The following is a 21732-nucleotide window of genomic DNA, read 5'->3' as shown; positions in this document are numbered from 1 at the left end:
TAAGAGCTAAAATTAATTTATAACTCAAGCAAGTAGGCCTGTGCAGTGAGTCGACTTGTTGCCAGATCTAAAGTGTACATGAGAAAATTTTGATAGTGATAAAATGAGGAAGAAAAAAAATGCTTTGCCAATTTGCTGAAAATCTGATCAATCTAGCGCATACAAATCCCAGTCCTGAAAGGATTAAGAATCAACTTGTTGCAAGATCTACATGAGAAAATTTTGATAGCGATTAAAAGAGAGGGGAAAACAACATTGCCAATTTGATGAAAATCTGATCAATCTAGCGCTTACTGATCCTAGCCCTGAATGGGTTAAGCGCATGCTGTGGTGATAGATGGAGCCTCTATTAGACTATACAGGGGAGCGTTTCACAAAACTTGTCATCAGTGACAAATGACAGTTGTTGTTATAAGCTACTGAAATCCTTGCATCTGATTGGCTATCAGCAGATTTGTCACTGGTTTTTGTCATTTGTCATTAGAAAAAGGCTTTGTGAAACACCCCCTGGTAGAGGCAGGTGCAGGTGGCTGAATGCAGCATCCAATTTGGCGATTGTGAGCAAGCAAGCATCCCTCACCAACCCAACTCAATTAGGTCACGAGATGGCTGAATTTATGAAAATACTCTCTCCTCAAATAACATGCATTAGGGCGATTCGATTCGATGCAAGTTTGCAACATGTCCTGTATATACATGTACAATGTTTGACATGAATCCATTTATTTCCTGACGGTAATGTCTTTTGTTTACAAATTGCTCTTTCTGATTTCACTTAAAGATAAACTGGAGTTCTGGTAAAAAAAAGAAAATGAATTCTCACAGAATCAGACGAAACTTACACTGAATGTTCAAGATTACAAATAAATGTCATGTGCCAAACAATTTTGGAAGAAAGTGTATACTTGCTGAGTAATGAGCATAGAAAGATAAGGAAATCAAGGTACCGGTAAGCTAGCCCAGACACCATTTCTGTGTACAGTGCTTGTTACTTTACCAAGACTGGGCCAAATTTATTATGATTTTGATGACTCCAGAACCTTGCAGTGCACACCAATAGGGCCTACTTAAATGCTACATGATCAACTTTTTCTGATCCATTCCACACCTTTTCTTTCACAATGCAGTCGGATGACCAGAACTCACCTCTATCTTTACATGTAAGTGGTCATATCAAGAGATTTTTTCTTTCTTGGATGTAAAAAGAAAGACAAATGGCGTACAGGGCACATCGCACTGAATTGCCCATAAAGGCTCATTCTAACATGACTGTACACCATGCACTGCGTTATTCTAAAACAAAAACGTTTGCATAGTGGATTCAATGTTATTGTATCATAACACTTGGGACAGCTGAAGGACATTGGTAGCACCTAGCTACTTTTTTGGTAATTCATTTGCTATTCATTTACATATACACACAGCCCCCCCCCCCCCAAAAAAAAATAGGAAAAAGTGAATAAATAAATAACATGGCACACTTTCACACATCAAATGCAAGCAAGCCATTCATGTTCAATGTACGTCATCACTGCTTCAGTTTTGGAAGACTTTCCTCTCTGGGAGAAGAGCAGGACTTGTGTGCATGGAATAATTTGGCATTTGCATAATTAATAGTGTCTGGGATGAGTTTTTGAACCCAGGTGGCAGCTCAGGTGTTACATTTCTTCTGACGTGTATTATCGTTACAAGATAAGTGTATGCAGGTTCTGGGCTAGCCGTTGCCACAGCTCACCCTGTTCGTAGAACTGCTCGTTGATTTAAAGGGTTTTAAACTCTCAAAGAAAATTGGCTTGGGATTATTATAAGCGGAAAATTTATAGAAATAATCTAGTACAGTCTCTCAACACTTTTAAAATGGTATTATTCATAGGCTAATGGAAATCACAACTGATCAAAGAAATGAAGGGGAAAAAAAAAATTTGTTTTGTTTTGGATACTGAATATCATTGGATTCCAAAGATGTATTACAGGCCTAAGTGATTTATACTCCTTATTTTTTTAAATCATCACTTTCTTATTATTTGTCCAGTTGTTATCAGCAAACTTCACTTTTTTGTTTTTCCATTTTTTATGTTGATTTTCTGGCCAAATTTTGATGAGATGTTACAGTAATTCCCTTCTATTAAAGTTCAAAGGGCAATCCGACTCTTGTAATAAGGTCATTTGTATGCAAGCAGAAAACTGAGACAGAATGGCGACAGTTTGAAATAAATCAGAGCAATAATACGAGACAGATGAATATAAAGTCACTCAGGCTGCGTTCATGCTTAAATTTTGAAGGCAGAATGAGCGATCTGAAACGCTCATCGTGATCGCAGTTCCACGATGTACTGTTCATGCTTACTTCTCTGGCTCCCCCAGGCAATTCTCCGTGTGTGGCCTTAATTGGTCTTCCAGCTGGATTCGCAAACCTTCACTGTGCATGCTACGTAGACCCACTAGAGGTCAGTGCGTTGACCCCATTTAAACGCGTTTACAAATTGTAAACGCATCTTTTTGTGAGTTTACGATCAGCGATCGTGATCGCCGTTTTTCGGTGATTCTACAAAAGTGAGCATGAACGCAATCATGTTTTAAACTGTTTTTAAGCATGAACGCGCCCTCAATCTACCCGTATGTGAATCTCAATTGGTAATTTGGTTGGTGGATTGTAACATAGGGCGCGTTCATGCTTGATTTTGACGGCCAGAATCAGGCATCTGTTACGCGTTTAGTTTAAAACACGGTTGCGTCTTAGCTCACTTTTGTAGAATCACCGAAAAACGGCGATCACGATCGCCGATCGTAAACTCACAAAAAGATGCGTTTACAATTTGTAAACGCGTTTAAATGGGGTCAACGCACTGACCTCTAGTGGGTCTACGTAGCATGCACAGTGAAGGTTTGCGAATCCAGCTGGAAGACCAATTAAGGCCACACACGGAGAATTGCCTGGGGAGCCAGAGAAGTAAGCATGAACACTACATCGTGGAACTGCGATCACGATGAGCGTTTACGATGAGCGTTTCAGATCGCTCATTCTGCCTTCAAAATTTAAGCATGAACGCAGCCATAGACTGGACAAAAATATCAATAATTTCTATTTTCTCCTAAGTGCCTTCTCTCTCTATATAGGGTACTACATGTACTCAAAATATATTATGGATGACATATTATAAAAGGTCATCTAAAGATAAAAGACCATTCCGAGCCACACATTTGGAAAAGACTGACACTTTAGTCATTTTCTAAGAGTGACATTTCGAATTCCACCAATCCGAAGTTCTATATGAATCATAGTGATTATCCATCACTTTTTTACGTTTTGTCCGATTTCATTCAAACTTTCACCAGTCTGCTTCCCTGATTTTCTGATTTCTTATACAATATAGCAGAGTTTGCAACTAAGGTTGGGTTTTCCTTCAATATTTCAGGTCCTTGTGAAGGTAAGGTGGTCTACTATTAACCGTTCATGTACACATTGCAATTCAACAGTGTTTACATAATTCCTTATGATTTGCTGCACACTAAATTTCTATCACTGATAATAGGCACTATCTCGAGATTGCCAAATATCCAGCTATTTGAATTATCCCGATCGCAAACTATCCAGCTAATTTGCATCTTCATTAGACCGAAGTAGCAAATTAGCTGGATAGTTGGTCGGGATAATATCCCAAGATATCTCGGTCTAGTTTGCGGTTTTCCATGTTTACTAGCTGTACTAGCGCGGCGCTGAGCGGTATAGATCGCACGTGCGCGGAAAAACCGGAAATCGTTGTGCATGATGGGATCGGGATATTTGACTCCGTACTTCGGTCTAATGAAGACGGTCGCAAACTATCCCGCTAGATGGGAAATAGTGGGATATTTTGCAAACTAGACCGAGATATCTTGGGATATTATCCCGACCAACTATCCAGCTAATTTGCTACTTCGGTCTAATGAAGACGCAATTAGCTGGATAGTTTGCGATCGGGATAGTTCAAATAGCTGGATATTTGGCAATCTCGAGATAGTGAAGACGGGCCTAATGATAATGACTTTATTCAAAGCTTGAGGTCTCTATTTCAAAAGCTTACCGGTATTACCTTTTTAGCACTCAGACAGAACAAACAACCAATTGAATAAGCAAAAAAATGTTAATTACCAGTAGGAGACTCCCTTCCCCCTCCGCCTCCCTTCCACATTACCATATCTCTCAAATTATTGAGCATTAGTCTACTTGACATTTCAATCTGTTATGCTCCAGTGCGTTAATAAAGCTGAAGCCGATGCCGAAGCTGAAGTGAAGCCAAGTGATGCTTCCAGTGAAGGACGCTATACTGGAAACAACTCGTCTCAAACACAGCCTCCAAATTTAAATTTTTACAAAAGTCAAACCTGTCTTTAATGGCCACCCCCCCCCCTCTCTCTCTCTCTCTCTCTCTCCCTCTCTCTCTCTCTCTCTCTCTCTCTCTCTCTCTCTCTCTCTCTATCAAGGCCACCTGTTCATAGTGGTCATGTATTTTGTCTCTTTGGAGAAAGAAATGTCTGTTGTAGAACCTGTCTACAGTGGCCACTTTTTCATTTTCTTGGGTGGCTTCAATAGACAGGTTTGACTGTATATTGAGTGAAGCTTAATACCTCAGTCAAACCAACGAGACTGGATTGGGGGGGGGGGGGGGGACAGACAGAGACAGAGAGAGTGAGAGAGACATATAGATAGACAGAAGCAGAAAAAGTGAGAGAGAGAGAGTGTGTGTGTGAGTGAGTGAGAGAGACAGACAGAGTGAGAGAGAAAGAGACAGTGAGTGAGAGAGAGTGAGTGAGTGAGAGAGATAGAGAGAGAGAGAGAGAGAGAGAGAGTGAGAGAGTGAGAAAGAGAGTGTGAGAGAGACAAACATACATTATTTGTGTATTTGAACAGTTGTCTTTTTAACCAGACCAGTATTTTATCTGTCATGGTTTCGTTGTACAATAATGTAGATACATGTATGTTTTGTGAATGGATATTCTTTTCTAATTATATGTATCCTCGATCATTGTAAACGCATACATTTCAGCTTTTTAGCTGCAGCATGTGCATCATTGTACTCTTTATGTTTTTCAAAATAAAACTTTGAATAGAATTGAATTGAATTTGAATTGAGATTGGCAACAAGTGACAGACACAGAGAGAGAGAGTGAAAGAGAAAGAGAGCGACAGGGAGAGAGCTTCCGGCTAATCAAAACATTGCTATCAATGATTACTTCCTGAATTACTTCATGAATAACGAAGAGAAAGACTAGTTTATAATAAGGAGACTCACATGGACATGCATACAGCTGGCCAAAAAAATTAATCAAATAACAGCTGTAAAATGTATTGATAAAGTACTCTGTAATTGTAATAACTAAGAATTTAGAATATGGAAGGTATTATGGTGATCTGCTCAAGGAAACAATATATCCACCTGTTCAAATTCAATGTACCCGGGTACTTCAATATTATTTCAATTTCTTTATCTGGTGCTCCGCCATAATTATGCTTGTGTGACATTTGCTCTAGGCTTTATTTCGTTAAAAAGAAACAAGAGTAAAGGTCATGGTTGCAATTGGGTTTAGGTTAAGGTTAGGTTTAGGTTTGCAACTGGGTTTAAGGGTTGGTCTTGGGTTAGTTACATTTATAGTGTTTGGTTCAACATTTGAAACCTCAGTCACACTGCGAAAGCAACTCCACCCAGACTCCGAAACCGACCGCTACTTCGCCATTCGGGGGTAATGTAATTCTTTGTTCTATCTGTTATAGGTCTGGTATCGGTGTGAATGAGGTATTAATTATTTTAGGATAATTGACCTTGCTGCAATTATCGATGGAGCATGTGACATAGAACCTAGAGATCTAGGGCAATTTTTTTAAGACAAAGACATTATTCGGGCCGAGTTATTAATATAACTCTCTTATATCATAAGTCATTTTGTTGTTTGTAAAGTTACGATTGGTTGAAGGAGACGATTTCGGGGAGATACATTCAATTTGAACTTTTTTGGTAACAGGGTCCTGGGACCCGTTTCAGAATAAATTGTCATCAGTGACAAATGACAGTTTTTGTTATCAAGCTACTGATATCCTTGCTTCTGATTGGTTTTCAGCAGATTTGTCACTGATTTTTGTCATTTTTCATTGAAAAAGGGCTTTGTGAAATGGGTCATTGGACTACAAGTAGTAACTTACTAGATGCAGGAACCATGTGATGTTCTTCACGATAGCGTAGCAACCGATGAGTCCTGTCATTACCATGAAGCTCCCAGTCCCAATTAAGACGTACGGCACACTGGAATAGTCCTGGTCTGAGAGGGCCAGGTAGTTCTTCAGTTCTATCACTCCCCATATACCCAGAGCTAGTAGAGCTATGCCAACAACCTAGAAAACAAGAAATAAAATAAACATGGATAACAGTGCATATCAAAAATAACATTGTTGTCAATTTGAAGAATATAGCTGAGAAATACAAGTGACCCAATTCAAAGGAGCCAAGTGGCATCCATTAACCATCAAATTAGGCGTGCCACAAGGTTCAATTCTTGGTCCCCTTTTATTTTACTGGAATAGTCCTGATTAGTGCTGTAACATCACGGATATCTCCAATTCCGTTTAACCGCCAGTCAAAACCGGACGGTTTTCGGTTAAACGATTTAAAAAAAAAAAAAAAAAAAAAAAAAAAAAAAAAAAAAAAAAAAGAAAAAAAATCGTTTTTTTTTTTTTTTTTACCGACTCTGTCGGCAACTTTCATTTAACTGCGAGGTGCATTTAAAGGGGCCGATTTGTGCTTGTGAACTTGTCACAAATAATAGTAACAATGTTATTTTTAGAAGAATGTGTAAGATCATTAATGTAAATTAAAAACAGTAGAGGACCTAGGACAGAACCTTGTGTAAAAGTTGGATGAATTATTATTATAAACTACATATTGAGATGAGATCTATTACATAGATTACTTTCAAACCAAGATGACAGACAAATTGGAGTGTTGTTCTAGTTTTGGAGTGGTGAGTCAACACACAAATTACTGAGCTGGGAGACATTGCCAGGCATAGTGCCAGGTGGAGGGGCATAAATCGAAACTTTAAAAAAAAAAAAAAAAAAAAAAAAAAAATTATTAAAAAAAAAAAAAAAAAAAAAAAATATTAAAAAAAAAAAAAAAATCGGGAAAACGAAACCGTCAAATTGAAAACGGAATCCGCCATGGGCGGTCGGATACCGGACGGTTAAACGTTTGACTACAGCACTAGTCCTGATCTGAGAGGGCTGGTACATGTAGTTCTTCAGCTCTATCACTCCCCATATACCCAGGGCTAGTAGAACTACATGTATGCCCACAACCTAGAAAACTAAGTAAGATGATACAAGAAATATGGATTACAGTGCATAAATTAAAAATACCGTTTCTTAGCTCTTTACAAATATTATTACCCGTCATTGGATTCATTTGCATACAGTGTGCACCGTCTCTACTCCCAGGGGAGTATTCCTACCATATGGTCAACGTTAGGGGAAAAGGAAATTACTAACACAAAGGCTTTAGTCGTCCTGCCAGGTCCCCATTTCTCTCCTGGGTATGGAGTGTCAAATGTAGATTAATGCTTTGCAAATGGACATTAGTGCCGTTTAAGGGATCGATAATATGACTTACAAATGCCTCTTCAAGAGCAGTAGCAGGAGACTTTATTGGATTAGTAATGGTTTAGCACAAACTTAATTTGCCAAGTTTAAGCTACTATAGTCTACTGCAACCTTTCAATATGAGATTAGTTGCCTACTTTAAGCTTATCCTGATCACAGACTAGCCAATTTGCAACATGACAGCAAGGAATACAGCTGGTCCGCAAAGTTGTTAAAATCTCACAGAAGAGTCTTGTGATTAAGACTTTCTGCTCCAACCCAATTTCATGACACCCTTCTCGAAAAGCAATCCATTAGTGAGGCATGGCGTAAAACAAAAAGCAAATAATAAACTGTCTCTTGTTCGATAAGATAGTTTGCTCGCTTATCTAGGGTAAATATTAGCTCCTAAAACACCCATTATCAAAATGTTAAGTACGATTGCAAACATGTACAGTATACCAAGGCAGTCAGGTGAAGTCGAGGCTATATCAGTATTACAACTGTGATCTGTTTGCATACACAAATAACACTATCAGTAATTCAGATTATTACTATTCAACACCAATTGATACAATAGACACAAAAGGATTTCAACGTCAAAGACTGACACCAAACCACTTGCATAGCGGTACGTGCAGAAACATAAATGCTTCCAAATTTTTCTAGCAAATGGAAAATGGAAATGGTTGAATTGGACATTAGAGAACTGGCAAAAGGCAAAGGGAAAAATCACTCTTGTTATCATCTAGAAAGAATTTGCTCCTTGTAGATTTTTGTCTAGGTTTTCTGGCAGTGTATCATAAATTCACTCAACAAGTACAATTTTTAAGTCAAATATTTCACCCTCCGCTTGTTTGATTAGTTACCTCTTACATGTATGTTTGATATACTAATGCAAAATTGTGAATCAGTCAGACTCATTATAATGATAAAAATATTAATAACATCTCTCCTTTTAATAAATTTACAGCTAAGTAGCACATTTTTTCGCCCAATAATCAGACGATGACTCCCTAACCTCAGTCTGCAGATACAGACTCTAATTTGAAACTTGGACACAGTTCCATTGCCAAGCCTAACTCTGTCAGTCTCTGGCTATATAAACTACAGTATACATGTAGTTTCACAGTTTAGACACTTACGACTACACACGGTGCACTCCCAATGCAGAAATGTCCAATCCTAATGCTGTTTTTTTCCTTATTAGAACCTACAGTATATTGTTATTTTGGTATTATCCGCGTTTCATTCTTTTTGAGAATATTTTTCTCTTCAAGTATGTTATAACCTCAGTATCTATTGAACTTGTGACCAAATCAACTTTTTGGGCAGTTGTTTGATGTGCGGTATGTAAAAAAAAAATATTAAAAGTATTTTATAAAGAAAAAACGTACATGTACTACCGTAATTTTGAGAAAAAAACAGAATAATTCTGGGAAAAACGTAATGGTTGGCAGCTCTGTACATGTACCCTATCTTCCTTTCAATGTCCATGCACATTTGACTGAGTATGATAAGAGGGTTGAAGTTAGCGACTGCATGAAAGGATACATAATTGATGCTCCTCACACCGTCAGAGCCGCGATGGGTTGCGAGCCCGAGCTTCTAGACCGTAAGAAAGCGGGTTTAAATTTCATTCTTCACGGATCAGAGATGAATTAATTTGAGACTATCCCTTAGGTACATGTAGCAGTCCGCCTCTGATTATGAACACTTTGCCAAGTTCTCCTTTCTACTTCACACAGTAGCTTCCATGTCATGTACATGTAGCCCCTCCCCCTCCCCCCCCCCCCTTTGCCAACGACATATACATGTATAGTATATGTGAAATGTATTCCGAATTTCCGACGGTGCATATATTATACATGTATCTACAGTATTAACAAGCATGTAAATTGAATGCCTGTAGAATGCATGCATAATATCCAACCTTTTCCCCAGCCTTGTGAATTTAACATTTAGATCTACATGTATATTGGAATGAAAATAATTGTTCAAAACAAATATTTAATTGAAAATTAATGAAGATATTTTAGTTCTTAGAAAATCTACCGACTGGCACTACTGAACATAAAAGTAGGTGATCAATCAAAGCTGTAAGTTAGGAGAAATGAAATTGAGAACTCCTATTCAATGGATTCCATGAAAATGTGAAATTCGATACCAGGGGTCATTTGTAAGAAAATCATTAAATAAAAGGGATTCACAATTTTTTTTTAAATTGGCTACAGGTGTAGACCTAAACAATTAACACCAATTTTGGTATATCTACATGTAATGTTTGGATATATTTTTACCTTCAATCAGATTAGGTGACATATTCCCTTTCATCTAATGGTATTTTTTTAAACAACCATTACGTGCCCAAGAAACTCTACCCAACTTGTTAAAAGAAGTAAGAATTATTAGGCAACTTTTCCCCACCCTAATGTTGATAAATACATGTATGTATGTACCCAAGTAAAGATACCTACCACCAATTGCTCAAGTGGCATTGGTTACAATTAAGGCTGTGCACAACAGTGTAATGAGGTACCCGAGTACACTCCCAGGCTTGCAAGCGAATACTTGAATATTCTGACGCCATGTTTTTTTTGAATTTTTTTGAATTTTTTTGAATTTTTTGATTTTTTTTAATTTAAAAAATAATAATTTTGCCATCACCATACCACTGGTGCAGTATCCCAGTATCGCCAAAAACGCATTCAATTTTACTTCAAGTTGCAGTTGAAGGCGCCGATTTAATAATAATAATAATAGTAAACAACGCTGTTTTAAAAACCGAAGATGGCAGAATAATCCATTGTCCTCCAAGTCCAAACAGAAATCCAGACATTTGGTCCCAGTTTCTGAGTGGTGAGTTTGACAGTGCTTGAGTTGGGAAACATTTTTACCGATGGTACCATGCCAGCAGCCGTCGCTCTCCCTAGCACGGGTAAGCGTCGGCCTGGATAGTTTTTTTTTTTTTTTTTTTTTTGCGGCCGAATATTCAGGTACGAGAAATCTAACCCGAGTAGTTGTCAACCGTGCAGGTACTCAAATATTCGACTACCCGTCGCAGCCTTAGTTACAATAACATAGAAATTATCAACCAGTGATTGCCAACTCTATTTATCCAATATTTAAAGACTTCATTTATCCAATATTTAAGACTTCATTTGTGATAAATCCTTGAAGACTTTAATAGTGGGTGAGTACAAAGGATTAATGATGCTACCACATGTGTGTACTAGACAAGCAAGAAGCTTTCCCTACAGGTAATAGGATTACTCTGTACCATTCCACACACACACACAAACAAATCAAGTTGGCAAATGGGTTTTCTGGGAAAACTTTTCAATTCCCCTGTTTCCTTCACTGCATTAATTTTGCCAAATGGAAATTATAAGTTGGCAGAGCTAGATCTTTGTGATCACTACCTGTACGATACACATGTACATGTACGTGCATACTATGTGCGTGTAGGGAACCCGTCATAGCCTTTAAAAACTAAAAACTGCATTATTTGGCATGACCAGCATCTTCTTTATTGACATCCAACTTTAGGTGTGCATATCACAAATAAACATAGCAATTTTATAATAATAATGATATGTCTATTAATATAGCGTAGCCACTAAACATGTACTCTACTGCACTTAAAGGTACTTAGTAACATTGTGATGGTTGATTTCACGAATCTGTTGAATCAGGATGCAAAACACATAAAATTATGTTTGTATGTATGGATTATCCAACTACGATGCCCCAAATCCGAAATTAATTCACGCAATATGAAGATTTTTAACAAAGTTCAACGGGTTTTCGAACGGGCGTCGATGGGAGGCGCTTAATTGAATCTAAATTCTCCCAACCATTTTTGAATTTTCCCAACCGTTTTTCCATGAAAAAAAACAACATAAAAACAGGCTATAAAAAAATCTGTCAACACTTAAGATCTGGAATGGAATGTAGAGCCATTTTATTGCTTTCTGAGATTTCCATTCACCTAAAATGTAATTAAATTGTAATACTATAATTGGGAGAATTAAGGAATCGATCGGATCAGTATTTCCCGATTTGTACCATGAATAATGGTCCGTTTTCGCTCAAATTTTCAGATTATCTTTAATTGTACATCTAGCATTGAAGTCACTACCTTAGCACCACTATCTTTCATCTGAACAATGTTACAATACAAAGTCCCTTTAAATATTATGTTACTGTTTACAAAGTATAACATTAGTATCCCGAGCTGTAGCTGAGCCGCAATGATAAGGTGCTTATTAAAGCATTCAAGGAATTTCTTCCTACTGGGTACCAATTTACTTCACCTGGGTGGAGAGTGGCAAATGTAGATTAATGTCTTGCCAAAGGATATTAGTCTGGTGGGGGAATCAAGGAATCCAGTCCGGGGACACATGCACTAGGCCACGACATCTCTACATTTTATCTCCTTACTTTAAATATCCATTTGCTCCAAATCATAGATTTACCGTCATCCACGAGACACTTTTTAGATATCACATAATTACAATATCTGCTGAGAGCCAGAAGGATGATTACTCTGCGTTGAATGATAGGAGTTAACATCCTTCTGATTCTGAATAGTTAAACCTGTTAAAGGGAAAGCCCCCCCCCCCCTTATATTAAGTTGATGTTAATAGAAACAGAAAAATGAGAGGGACATGTCAGTGAAATTTCGAGTAAAATCTGATTAAAAATACATGTAGGAAAGTTATGAATGGTTTTGCTACTGCTACCACTTCTACTACTTCTGCTACTACTGCTACTGCTACTACTACTACTACTACTACTACTACTAATACTACTACTACTACTATTACTGCTACTACTTCTACTACTAAATTTCATTTGATACTTTTTTGTAGATTGGGCGTAACTTGAAACAAGGTTCATAAACTCCTGACAGTTTTTTTTTTAAAGCATTTTGGGACTCACGGTACATAAATTCCAGTCCCAATATTCGGTTTTGCAGATCTATACAGAATGCAAATTTTAATGAGTACAAAAGAAGGTCGTGCTGTGAATTATGAATATAGAAGAGTATAATAGGGGCCACATGTAGGTGTACAATGTATGTCACTACATAACACTTGGTAGCAGGAAAGCACAAATCATAAACACATTTCCCAGCCATATAGTGAGAAAGGACTGCAAGGGGTTCAATAATTACAATATTTGAGCTGTCTAGAAAAGTTCACTTCACAGCATGCAGAATCCCACACTTGAGAAAATGAGGACAATGATCAAAGTTTTAACCCCATTGAACAACTACAAATGGCTTGCATGATCTACAACACCTGTGTAAAATGCTCATGCAGTTGCAGACTAGGCCTGAGTCATGTCGGGATTTTCATAAACCGGGTCCCGACGGCCATGCACCGGTCGGGACCCGGTGTCCCGAAATCAGCTCGCAGGATTTGTCACTTGTCTCTGTAAAAAGCGCATATCATCAGTATGTCCCTTAAAAGTGACATTTTTATCAGTCAAATAAATCAACACATGCATACCTCGGCACAGATTGGTATATTCTTCCATTTGACATTATATTCATCCATGATTGGCGATGTTTACTGCCATTATCGTGCCTCTAAAAGTAAAAAAACTCGGAGCAAAAATATAAAGACTACAATCGAGCCGCCATTTTGATTTATGCAGGTTGAATAAATCTGGTCAAAAAATATGAATGTTAGAATAATAAAACGGCTTTCTAAAAAATTCTTCTGTACAATATACCGATCATATAATATTTAAAAGACAAAAATAAATATTTATCTCTTATTTTAAACATCGCATGCTTTTTTTTAAAAGCTGAAAATTACTTGGTAATCACAAGAAGTTTCGATACGAATAGCTGTTGCAAGGCAAGTTCAGACTAGTCTCGGAAAAATGCGCAGTGCTCCTCATTATCTGTAATGCGTGCCAGAACGAACCCAAAAAAGACGTGATCGTAACGAGAAAAAAATCATTAAAAACTACGAGAGCACAATTGGAAAGATATACTGCTCAAAATTACCATAATCAGATACATAACTTGGACAAAGAATTCAATAATCGCCCAAGAAATGCCACAGAAATTGTGATAATCGAGGAGTAACTGGGTACATTTTTATCGCAAGGGGCCTGCTGCAAATACTCGAATCCTTTGTCATACTGCTTTTTACCGTAGAGGGCGGTATTTGCCTCGTGTTCAATTTAAACACGTTTAGATATATTGCAGCAGGCCCTTCCGATAATGATTGTACCTATAGTAACTCATTAAATATCACTATTTATGTGGCTTTTCTTGGACAACTATTGTATTCTTCCTCCAAGTTATGTATCTGCTTACGATAATTTTGAGTAGTTGTCTTTCCAATTGTGCTCTCGTAGTTTTTAATGATTTTTTTCTCGTTACGATCACGTCTTTGTTTGGGTTCGTTCTGGCACGCATTATAGCTAACAAGGAGCACTGCGCATTTTCCGAGACTAGTCTGAACTTGCATTGCAACAGCTATCCGTATCGAAACTTCTTGTGATTACCAAGTCATTTTCAGCTTTTAAAAGAAGCATGCGGTGTTCAAAATCAAAGAAAAATATATATTTTGTCTTTTAAAAGTTATTCGATCGGTATGTTGTAAAGAAGTACTTTTTTAGAAAGTCGTTTTATTATTCAAACATTAATGTTTCTTTCAACCTGATTTATTAATTCTGCCGAGAGACCCGGCCAGTACAGTAGCTAGCTAGCAGCTGGCAACAACAACAACCTCATGGGGCGAACTACTTTGCAACCCATATTTATATCAGCAGTTCGGATTGATTCTGGATGAGCTAGAATACGATTGGTAACAATTAAATACTTAAGTTTTAGGGTGGATTGATTTTAGTGGTGTGCAAAACTGCAATTTCTTACATATTTCATTATTTTTTTCGGAGCGCCGTTTCTCAAAAAACGAAACCGGGACCCGACGGCAACGGTCGGGTCCCGGTGTGATCGACCGTACCGACTCAAGCCTATTGCAGACACAGCGGCAAACACAACACATGTGCCCCCCCCCCCCCTTTAAAAAAGTACTCATTTTATTTTGTTTTTTTATTGTAAACAATCTTTCTTAAACATTCTTTTTATGCTCAGATTGAATTGTTCAACTCATAAGTGTGAACAATTTATGAAAATGTATAACTCCACCCCCTCCCCCTTTCATAAGCTTGCTGAGCAAGTACAGGAGGAAGAAATAAATAATATATTTTTGCAAATCAAGAACAAAAAATTGTTTAAACAATACTTTGCACCTCCCCCCCCCCCCCCCCCCCCCCCACTCTTGAAGCAATCTTGTAAATGCTATTGATATAAACATGCAATTTTACTGTATATACAAATACATTATTAGCAACATTTACACGTAGACATGTACATGTCATGCCTCTATTAAAAGCAATTGAACATTCCTACTGTACTAAAAGCTCTTTATTGCAAAATTGACAGAAGAGGCTGAAAGAACCATTATCATCTAGAGGAGCGCTTGACAAAAAATTATGTGAAGGTATTTCATCGAGTGATACTCGGGATTACAGGGAAAAAATTAATATTTCTTTTTGGGGGGCTACTTTTAAAGCTAGCCTGCATGAATATAACATTCTAAAATTTGTTTTGCATTGAACTCTATGCAAATTTACAGGGCTCTTTTCTGGTTTTTGGGGCTCTTTTGGGCATTTTCAGGGGCTATTTCGCCCCGAGCACCCGTGTATTTTTTTCACTGCGGGATTATCAGTATTCAAAGCATAGTTGAGCCTTAATAATGTACAAACTTACACACAGTATGTAACTATAAATTCACCAATAACAATAATAACAATAACTAAACTAATTATACATCTATCCTAGAGATGCACAGTTGGAATTTTTAAATTAGTGTGGAAGGCTGAATATATGTATTCATCTGTTAATTATAAAATTTGTGCCAGCAGTTTTCTACTATAAACTCAGATGCAATAAAAGATAATTTTGAATTTTATGAATCTCTATTACATGTACCTCTGCCAAGATGTTTATTAATTATCCTACAGTTGCATATTGTAGTTGACCTTGAAAGCTAGGTATAATTGAATATGACATGCATTGCCAATGGCAACATCTAACATGTAAATTTATTGACTATTGATAAAAGCTAACAGACATACACTGTATACCCACAACAACAACAAATTGGAAAAATTATAAATATACAAGCTAAAAATGAAAACTTGGCTTCATGACGAGGGGATAATTATATTGGGTAAAAATAAGGATACATCCCATGTACTGTGTATATAATTTCTTTATGTTGGTAATGGGGAATTAATATTTAAGTACTCATGGGCTTGATTAAAAGCGTCTCAAACACTGGACAAATGTCTTGTATTTAAAACATATATTATACACCCCATTCACTATACCATTATCAAAAATATTCTTTTATACTGAGTTGAAGAGTATAATATACCGCATCCCTGGTAAACTTTAAGATGTCCATGATCTGGGATTAACATTTCTACCCAGGGACTGGAAAGCTCCTTTTAAAACATGGCTAGTGCACATTGTCAGTATACAATAGGAGCATTTACATTGCAAGCAAAAAACAAACAAAAAGCACTTGCATTTTCTTACATTCCAGAATTTTGTCGGAAGTTGCTACGCAACTGCCCATAAACTTGATGAAAAACCGGAATTAAAAACACAAATCTAGAGTGTGGTTTGTGTCTTTTTAAAACTCTGACCAAAACTTGTTTTGCTATTGTTTTTGCAATGTAAATGCTCAATCTTGTAACATCGGTGAACTATATTCCTGATTTTGCTTACGTAACTCTCCTCACTTCTATGCTATCGCATGCAGAACAGCGACAAGTGGTGAATGCGCACTACTACAGTCACAACTTAAGAATTAGTAGTGTAAATGTGGCTAAAAAAAAGATGGTTTTTTGGCGGTGTAAATGAACCTATGGTTGACGCTCCACCAACCAAGCCATTACGCATTTTAATTTCCTCTAGCTTCATACTCATACTTATAAATTATAACCGGTTTGACATTTTAATACTATGCTGCCTACCATACATTGTAATACATCCTTCTCTTGCTCTGCAAATTGCATCAAGTATTAAATTTTTTTAATGGCAGGTTTTGTGAAATTCACCTGCTGACAGCCAGAAAGGTGTTGACCACAGTTCAAATAGTTCAAATAGATTTAACATCCATTTAGCTCTGATCAGATTTTCTCATGATTTTAATGAGATCTACTCATGGTTTTAACGATATTTAAGAAGGTCTTCATGTACTAAATCCCCTTACCACTTTGACTAGATGCAAATTGCACTAAGCATTTCATTTTTCATTTTAGGAGCAGGCTTTGTAGAGTGCACCTGCTGAGAGCCATAAAGGCATTGACTGCACTCAGATACTTTTAAATAGATTTAACATCCTTCTGACTCTAAGATTAGAATATTAATCATGGTCTTATCTGTACCTGTACATGTAGTATGCATAAACCCCTTACTAGTTTGACTATTAAAGGTAAAGACCAGTATTGGAAACGCCCCAATTTCAAAAAATGAAATGGAAGCTCTCATTACCAATCATGTGAAAGAATATGTTTTGACTACATGTAATACATGATGATAAAAAATTTGCCGGAAAACCGCCTACTAATTCATATATTTGGTGAATTTGTTTCTCTCATGGTCTGTGAGAGATATACATGTAGGGTAGTCCCATATACATCTTTCTGTGTATAGTGCTTGTAAATTTACGAAGAATGGGCCAAATTTCTTATCATTTTGATGATTCCAGAACCTTGCAGATGCTAGATGCTAGATGATCAACCTTTTCTGATCGATTCCACAACGTTTCTTTCACAATGCAATCGCATGACCATAACTGGTCTTTACCTTTAAAGCAAATCACACAAGTACGACTCCCTTTGCTACATGTAGTTTCTCTTTTCTATTAAAAGAGGATTATCATCAAAATCAATTAAATCCTACTTTGATGATCAAACAAGCAAACAAACATCATTAAATCCTACTTATGATAATAATGGTTTATTTATTCAAAATATGCATGCATGGCAGCCCAGGGTTTACAAAAGTATTTACATGATAAAAGATACACTAAGAATCATTATAATACAAGTAAACAGTATGCAGTTGTAAATTATTCATACTTTGTAGGATCCTTTTTTGTCATGCTGGTCATAGTCATTCATAAAAAAGCCATTTCTTTACTTAAAGATAAAGTGGAGCTCTGGTCATGCGATTGCATTGTGAAAGAAACGTTGTGGAATCGATAAAAAAACGTTGATCATCTAGCACAAAAGTATTGATGTGTACTGCAAGGTTCTGGAATCATCAAAATGATAAGAAATTTGGCCCAGTCTTGGTCAAGTTAAAAGCGCTGTACACAGAAAATCTGTCCCGATTTGTATGACGTTACATACATGTACACGTCATATTTAGAATATTAAGGCATTTGAAGAGCCTTGCTTTTCAGTTTTCAGGGAGCTATTTTTATCTTATGTTCTACCACACTTGCATGATAGATTGATAACGCTCACAAATTATTGTTCACCTCTTCCCAGAACTCAACCTTCTCTTAAAATGTTTCCATTTTAACCTGCAACATATATTGCATGTTTAATACAGCTTACTCTCCAACCAAGCATGTATTGCAGGTTCATACACGAGCAGTCTCGCATACTATATTGCCCCTATTCATTACCATCATCTAATAATTCTAATCAAAATTAATTTGACTCAATTCATCCAAAAACCACCGGCCGCAAAATGAGCGAGCTCTATCTGTACCGCCATTTGCCAAACTACTACAGACCCAGACGCATGTAAAACATTAACGGACAATAACCAAACGTCTGCACTCAGCCGCTATACAGTATGTCATATTATAGAACAAATATGTTCTGGTTTCATTTGAATAGTTTTGTAAGGAATTACAAAGCAAGAAAGATTGCAATGCGGATGTGTTTGTTTGTCTTCTTTTGTACAATGAGAGATCAACATTAGCCCTAATGCTGGTGACCTACATGTAATTTCATGCATTACATGTCATTAATTTGTACATGAATATGTACATGTACATGTTGCTACCTGCACACACATTATTGGTAGATGATTGGCACCGGTTTACCTGTCTTGTGTTATGATTGTGAATAAAACAATGTAAATGCTGATTTACAAATTACTGTATGTTTTATGTCGAGAAATAATTCTTCATTCACAAATGGATCCCTTAAAACACACTTCTTCCCTCAGACTCAGTAATTTATCTTCAAATTCTGTAGTAGAAGCAGAAATAGAAGAAGTAAAAGTAGAAGAAGTAGTAGTAGTAGCAGAAGTAGACGTAGTAGTAGTAGTAGTAGAAGTAGTAGTAGTAGTAGTAGTAGTAGTAGTAGTAGTAGCAGTAGTAGTAGCAGAAGTAGACGTAGTAGTAGTAGTAGTAGAAGTAGTAGTACAGTAGAAGAAGAAGAAGAAGAAGAAGAAGAAGAAGAAGAAGAAGTAGTAGAAGTAGAAGTAGAAGTAGTACTAGTAGAAGTAGAAGCAGTAGAAGTAGAAGAAGTAGAAGTAGTAGAAGTACATGTAGTAGTAGAAGTAGAAGAAGTAGTAGTAGTAGTAGTAGTAGTAGTAGTAGTAGTAGTAGTAGTAGAAGCAGTAGTAGAAGCAGGAGCAGAAGTAGAAGTAGAAGTAGTAGAAATAGAAGTAGATGTAGTAGAAGTACATGTAGTAGTAGAAGTAGAAGTAGTAGAAGTAGAAATAGTAGAAGTAGCAGTAGAAGTATAAGTAGAAGTAGTAGAAGTAGAAGTAGTAGCAGTAGTATTTTAAAAAGAGAGGGATAATGATTCAATAACGGCTCATAAGAATAATAGGATGCAGCCATTCTTTGAATACATGTACAGTATGTACATGTACCGTACAGTGTACATGCAAATTGTGATTACTTCTTTGAATATGTACATGCAATTACTTCTTTGAATGCCTTTTGTGTATAAAAACATGACTTGTATTATGAACAACATGGCGCACACACACACGCTGAGCCTTTCTCAGATGAAGATCCTTCATCGTTACTTCACATGCAAGCACACTACATTTATATATCACACGACCCATTAATGACGTGAACAATACATAATGAACACCGGGGAGGACTTTCTCGCATGAAAAATTGAGCTTTCAAGATTATTACATAAAATGGAAAGGTGAGGTGGGAGACCCGGAGAGAGAGAGGATGAGAGAGAATTATGGGAGGGAGGGGTGGAGAATGATGGGAGGGAGGGGTGGAGAATGATGGGAGGGAGGGGCGGAGAATGATGGGAGGGAGGGGCGGGGAAAGAGGGAGAGGAAGGGAGAAGGAGTGTAAGGAGTGAGAGGGAGTGAAGAGGAGAGTGGGAGGGAATGAGGGAGAAAGAGAGGGAGAGGGAGGAAGGGAAGCAGGAAGGGGAGAAAGGGAGAGGAATGGAGGAATGGAGGGAGGGAGGGAGAGGGAGGGAGGGAAGCAGGAAGGGGAGAAAGGGAGAGGAATGGAGGAATGGAGGGAGGGAGGGAGAGGGAGGGAGGGAAGCAGGAAGGGGAGAAAGGGAGAGGAATGGAGGAATGGAGGGATGGAGGGAGAGGGAGGGAGGGAAGCAGGAAGGGGAGAAAGGGAGAGGAATGGAGGAATGGAGGGAGGGAGGGAGAGGGAGGGAGGGAAGCAGGAAGGGGAGAAAGGGAGAGGAATGGAGGAATGGAGGGAGAGAGGGAGAGGGAGGGAGGGAAGCAGGAAGGGGAGAAAGGGAGAGGAATGGAGGAATGGAGGAATGGAGGAATGGAGGGAGGAATGGAGGGAGGAATGGAGGGAGGGAGGGAGGGAGAGGGAGGAGAAGAAAGGGAGGAACTGTAGATGACAGGGTGGTGGGAGGGAGGGGGAGGGGAGAGGGACAGGTGGAAAAGGAGGAGAGATAAGGAAGGAGGGAAGGAGGAAAGATGGAGGGAGAGGGAGGCAGCAAGGGATGACGGGAGAAAAATTGAGAGAGGGAGGGTTGAGAAGCGAGATAGAAGGGACAGAGAAAGAGAAATTGAAAGACAGAAAGAAAGACTTTAGACTGGCGCCTAAATCCAGGTAGATCAAGCCTTCCCCACTTTCAATGAGGACAGCTAATTTATGAGGCCTCTATGAGAGAAGGAGCAAAACCATATTCACTCAAGAGTCTGTTCAATTGAACCATATGGGAGGAATATTTTCCTGTGAGTGGACATAACATGTACCTACCCTTATCATTAAAAAACAAAACAACTAGCATTGTTACTACGAGGAAACCCAATACACTTCATGAAATTGTAAACTACAGTGTACCAGCAAAAAAGAGAAACAAATCAGATTTAATGATTATGGAGAGGTTCGGAAATGAAAGAATATGTTAATTGTCAGTTTGTCACAGAAGCTTTCAATATAGACAGCTGCAGTGTATTAACACATCCCCTTACACTTGCAAGCATGCAAGCAGCTGCAGATTATGTAATTTCCCCAAAAGCTAAATTTAAAGGGGCAACAGCAAAATATGAAGGCAATGCATGTTGGCTATGCTGCAATATTAGAACTTTAAAAAATTGGCAATTTTTGTATAACCTACAAATTAATAATCTAAGTACCAGCTCCTTTCATATAAATTGACATATACTGAAGTAACACATAACGCCGTACAGTACACATGTACACCAAAAAATTCTTTCATTTTCTCAACTACCATATTTTCTTTAAAAATTGAAGGATGTTGTTTGACATTGCTAGTTGCTACTGTTTGTCAATCAATCGTGGATATTGTCACCACAAAGATATAAACTGATAACTGAAAAAAAAATTGTAAAATATAACCCTTGTTTCTCTGATAAAATCATAAAAATTAAGGCTTCTGTTGTAGCCAAGATTAGGATTTTTTTTAGCACTAGTTGGAAAAGATGAATTTCATTAAAATCCATGCCCCTGAATGTGAATTCTCACAGCTGCATATCACTTCTGATCTTGATCAATGTCTGTTCCTCCAATCCTGCTTCCAGGGCCAGTGTCATATCAAGCAGCCTTGATTTATGAACTGCATTGTAAGTCATGAACTGCCAC

The 21732-nt window shown here is 37.6% G+C and overlaps 1 protein-coding gene across 1 annotated transcript in view; it reads right to left on the bottom strand.

Annotated features, from left to right (window-relative positions):
- Nucleotides 1-21732, bottom strand: part of LOC100891946 (tetraspanin-6) — a 44686-nt gene that overhangs the window by 14499 nt on the left and 8455 nt on the right. The window contains exon 2 of the mRNA XM_030981856.1: nucleotides 6179-6367. Within this exon, the coding sequence (XP_030837716.1) occupies nucleotides 6179-6367 (189 nt within the window). The remainder of the gene's footprint in view (nucleotides 1-6178; nucleotides 6368-21732) is intronic.

Source organism: Strongylocentrotus purpuratus, unplaced genomic scaffold (assembly GCF_000002235.5).
Source record: "Strongylocentrotus purpuratus isolate Spur 01 unplaced genomic scaffold, Spur_5.0 spur5_scaffold_12, whole genome shotgun sequence".
NCBI lineage: Eukaryota > Metazoa > Echinodermata > Echinoidea > Camarodonta > Strongylocentrotidae > Strongylocentrotus > Strongylocentrotus purpuratus.
This window is presented reverse-complemented; position numbering and strand designations above follow the sequence as displayed.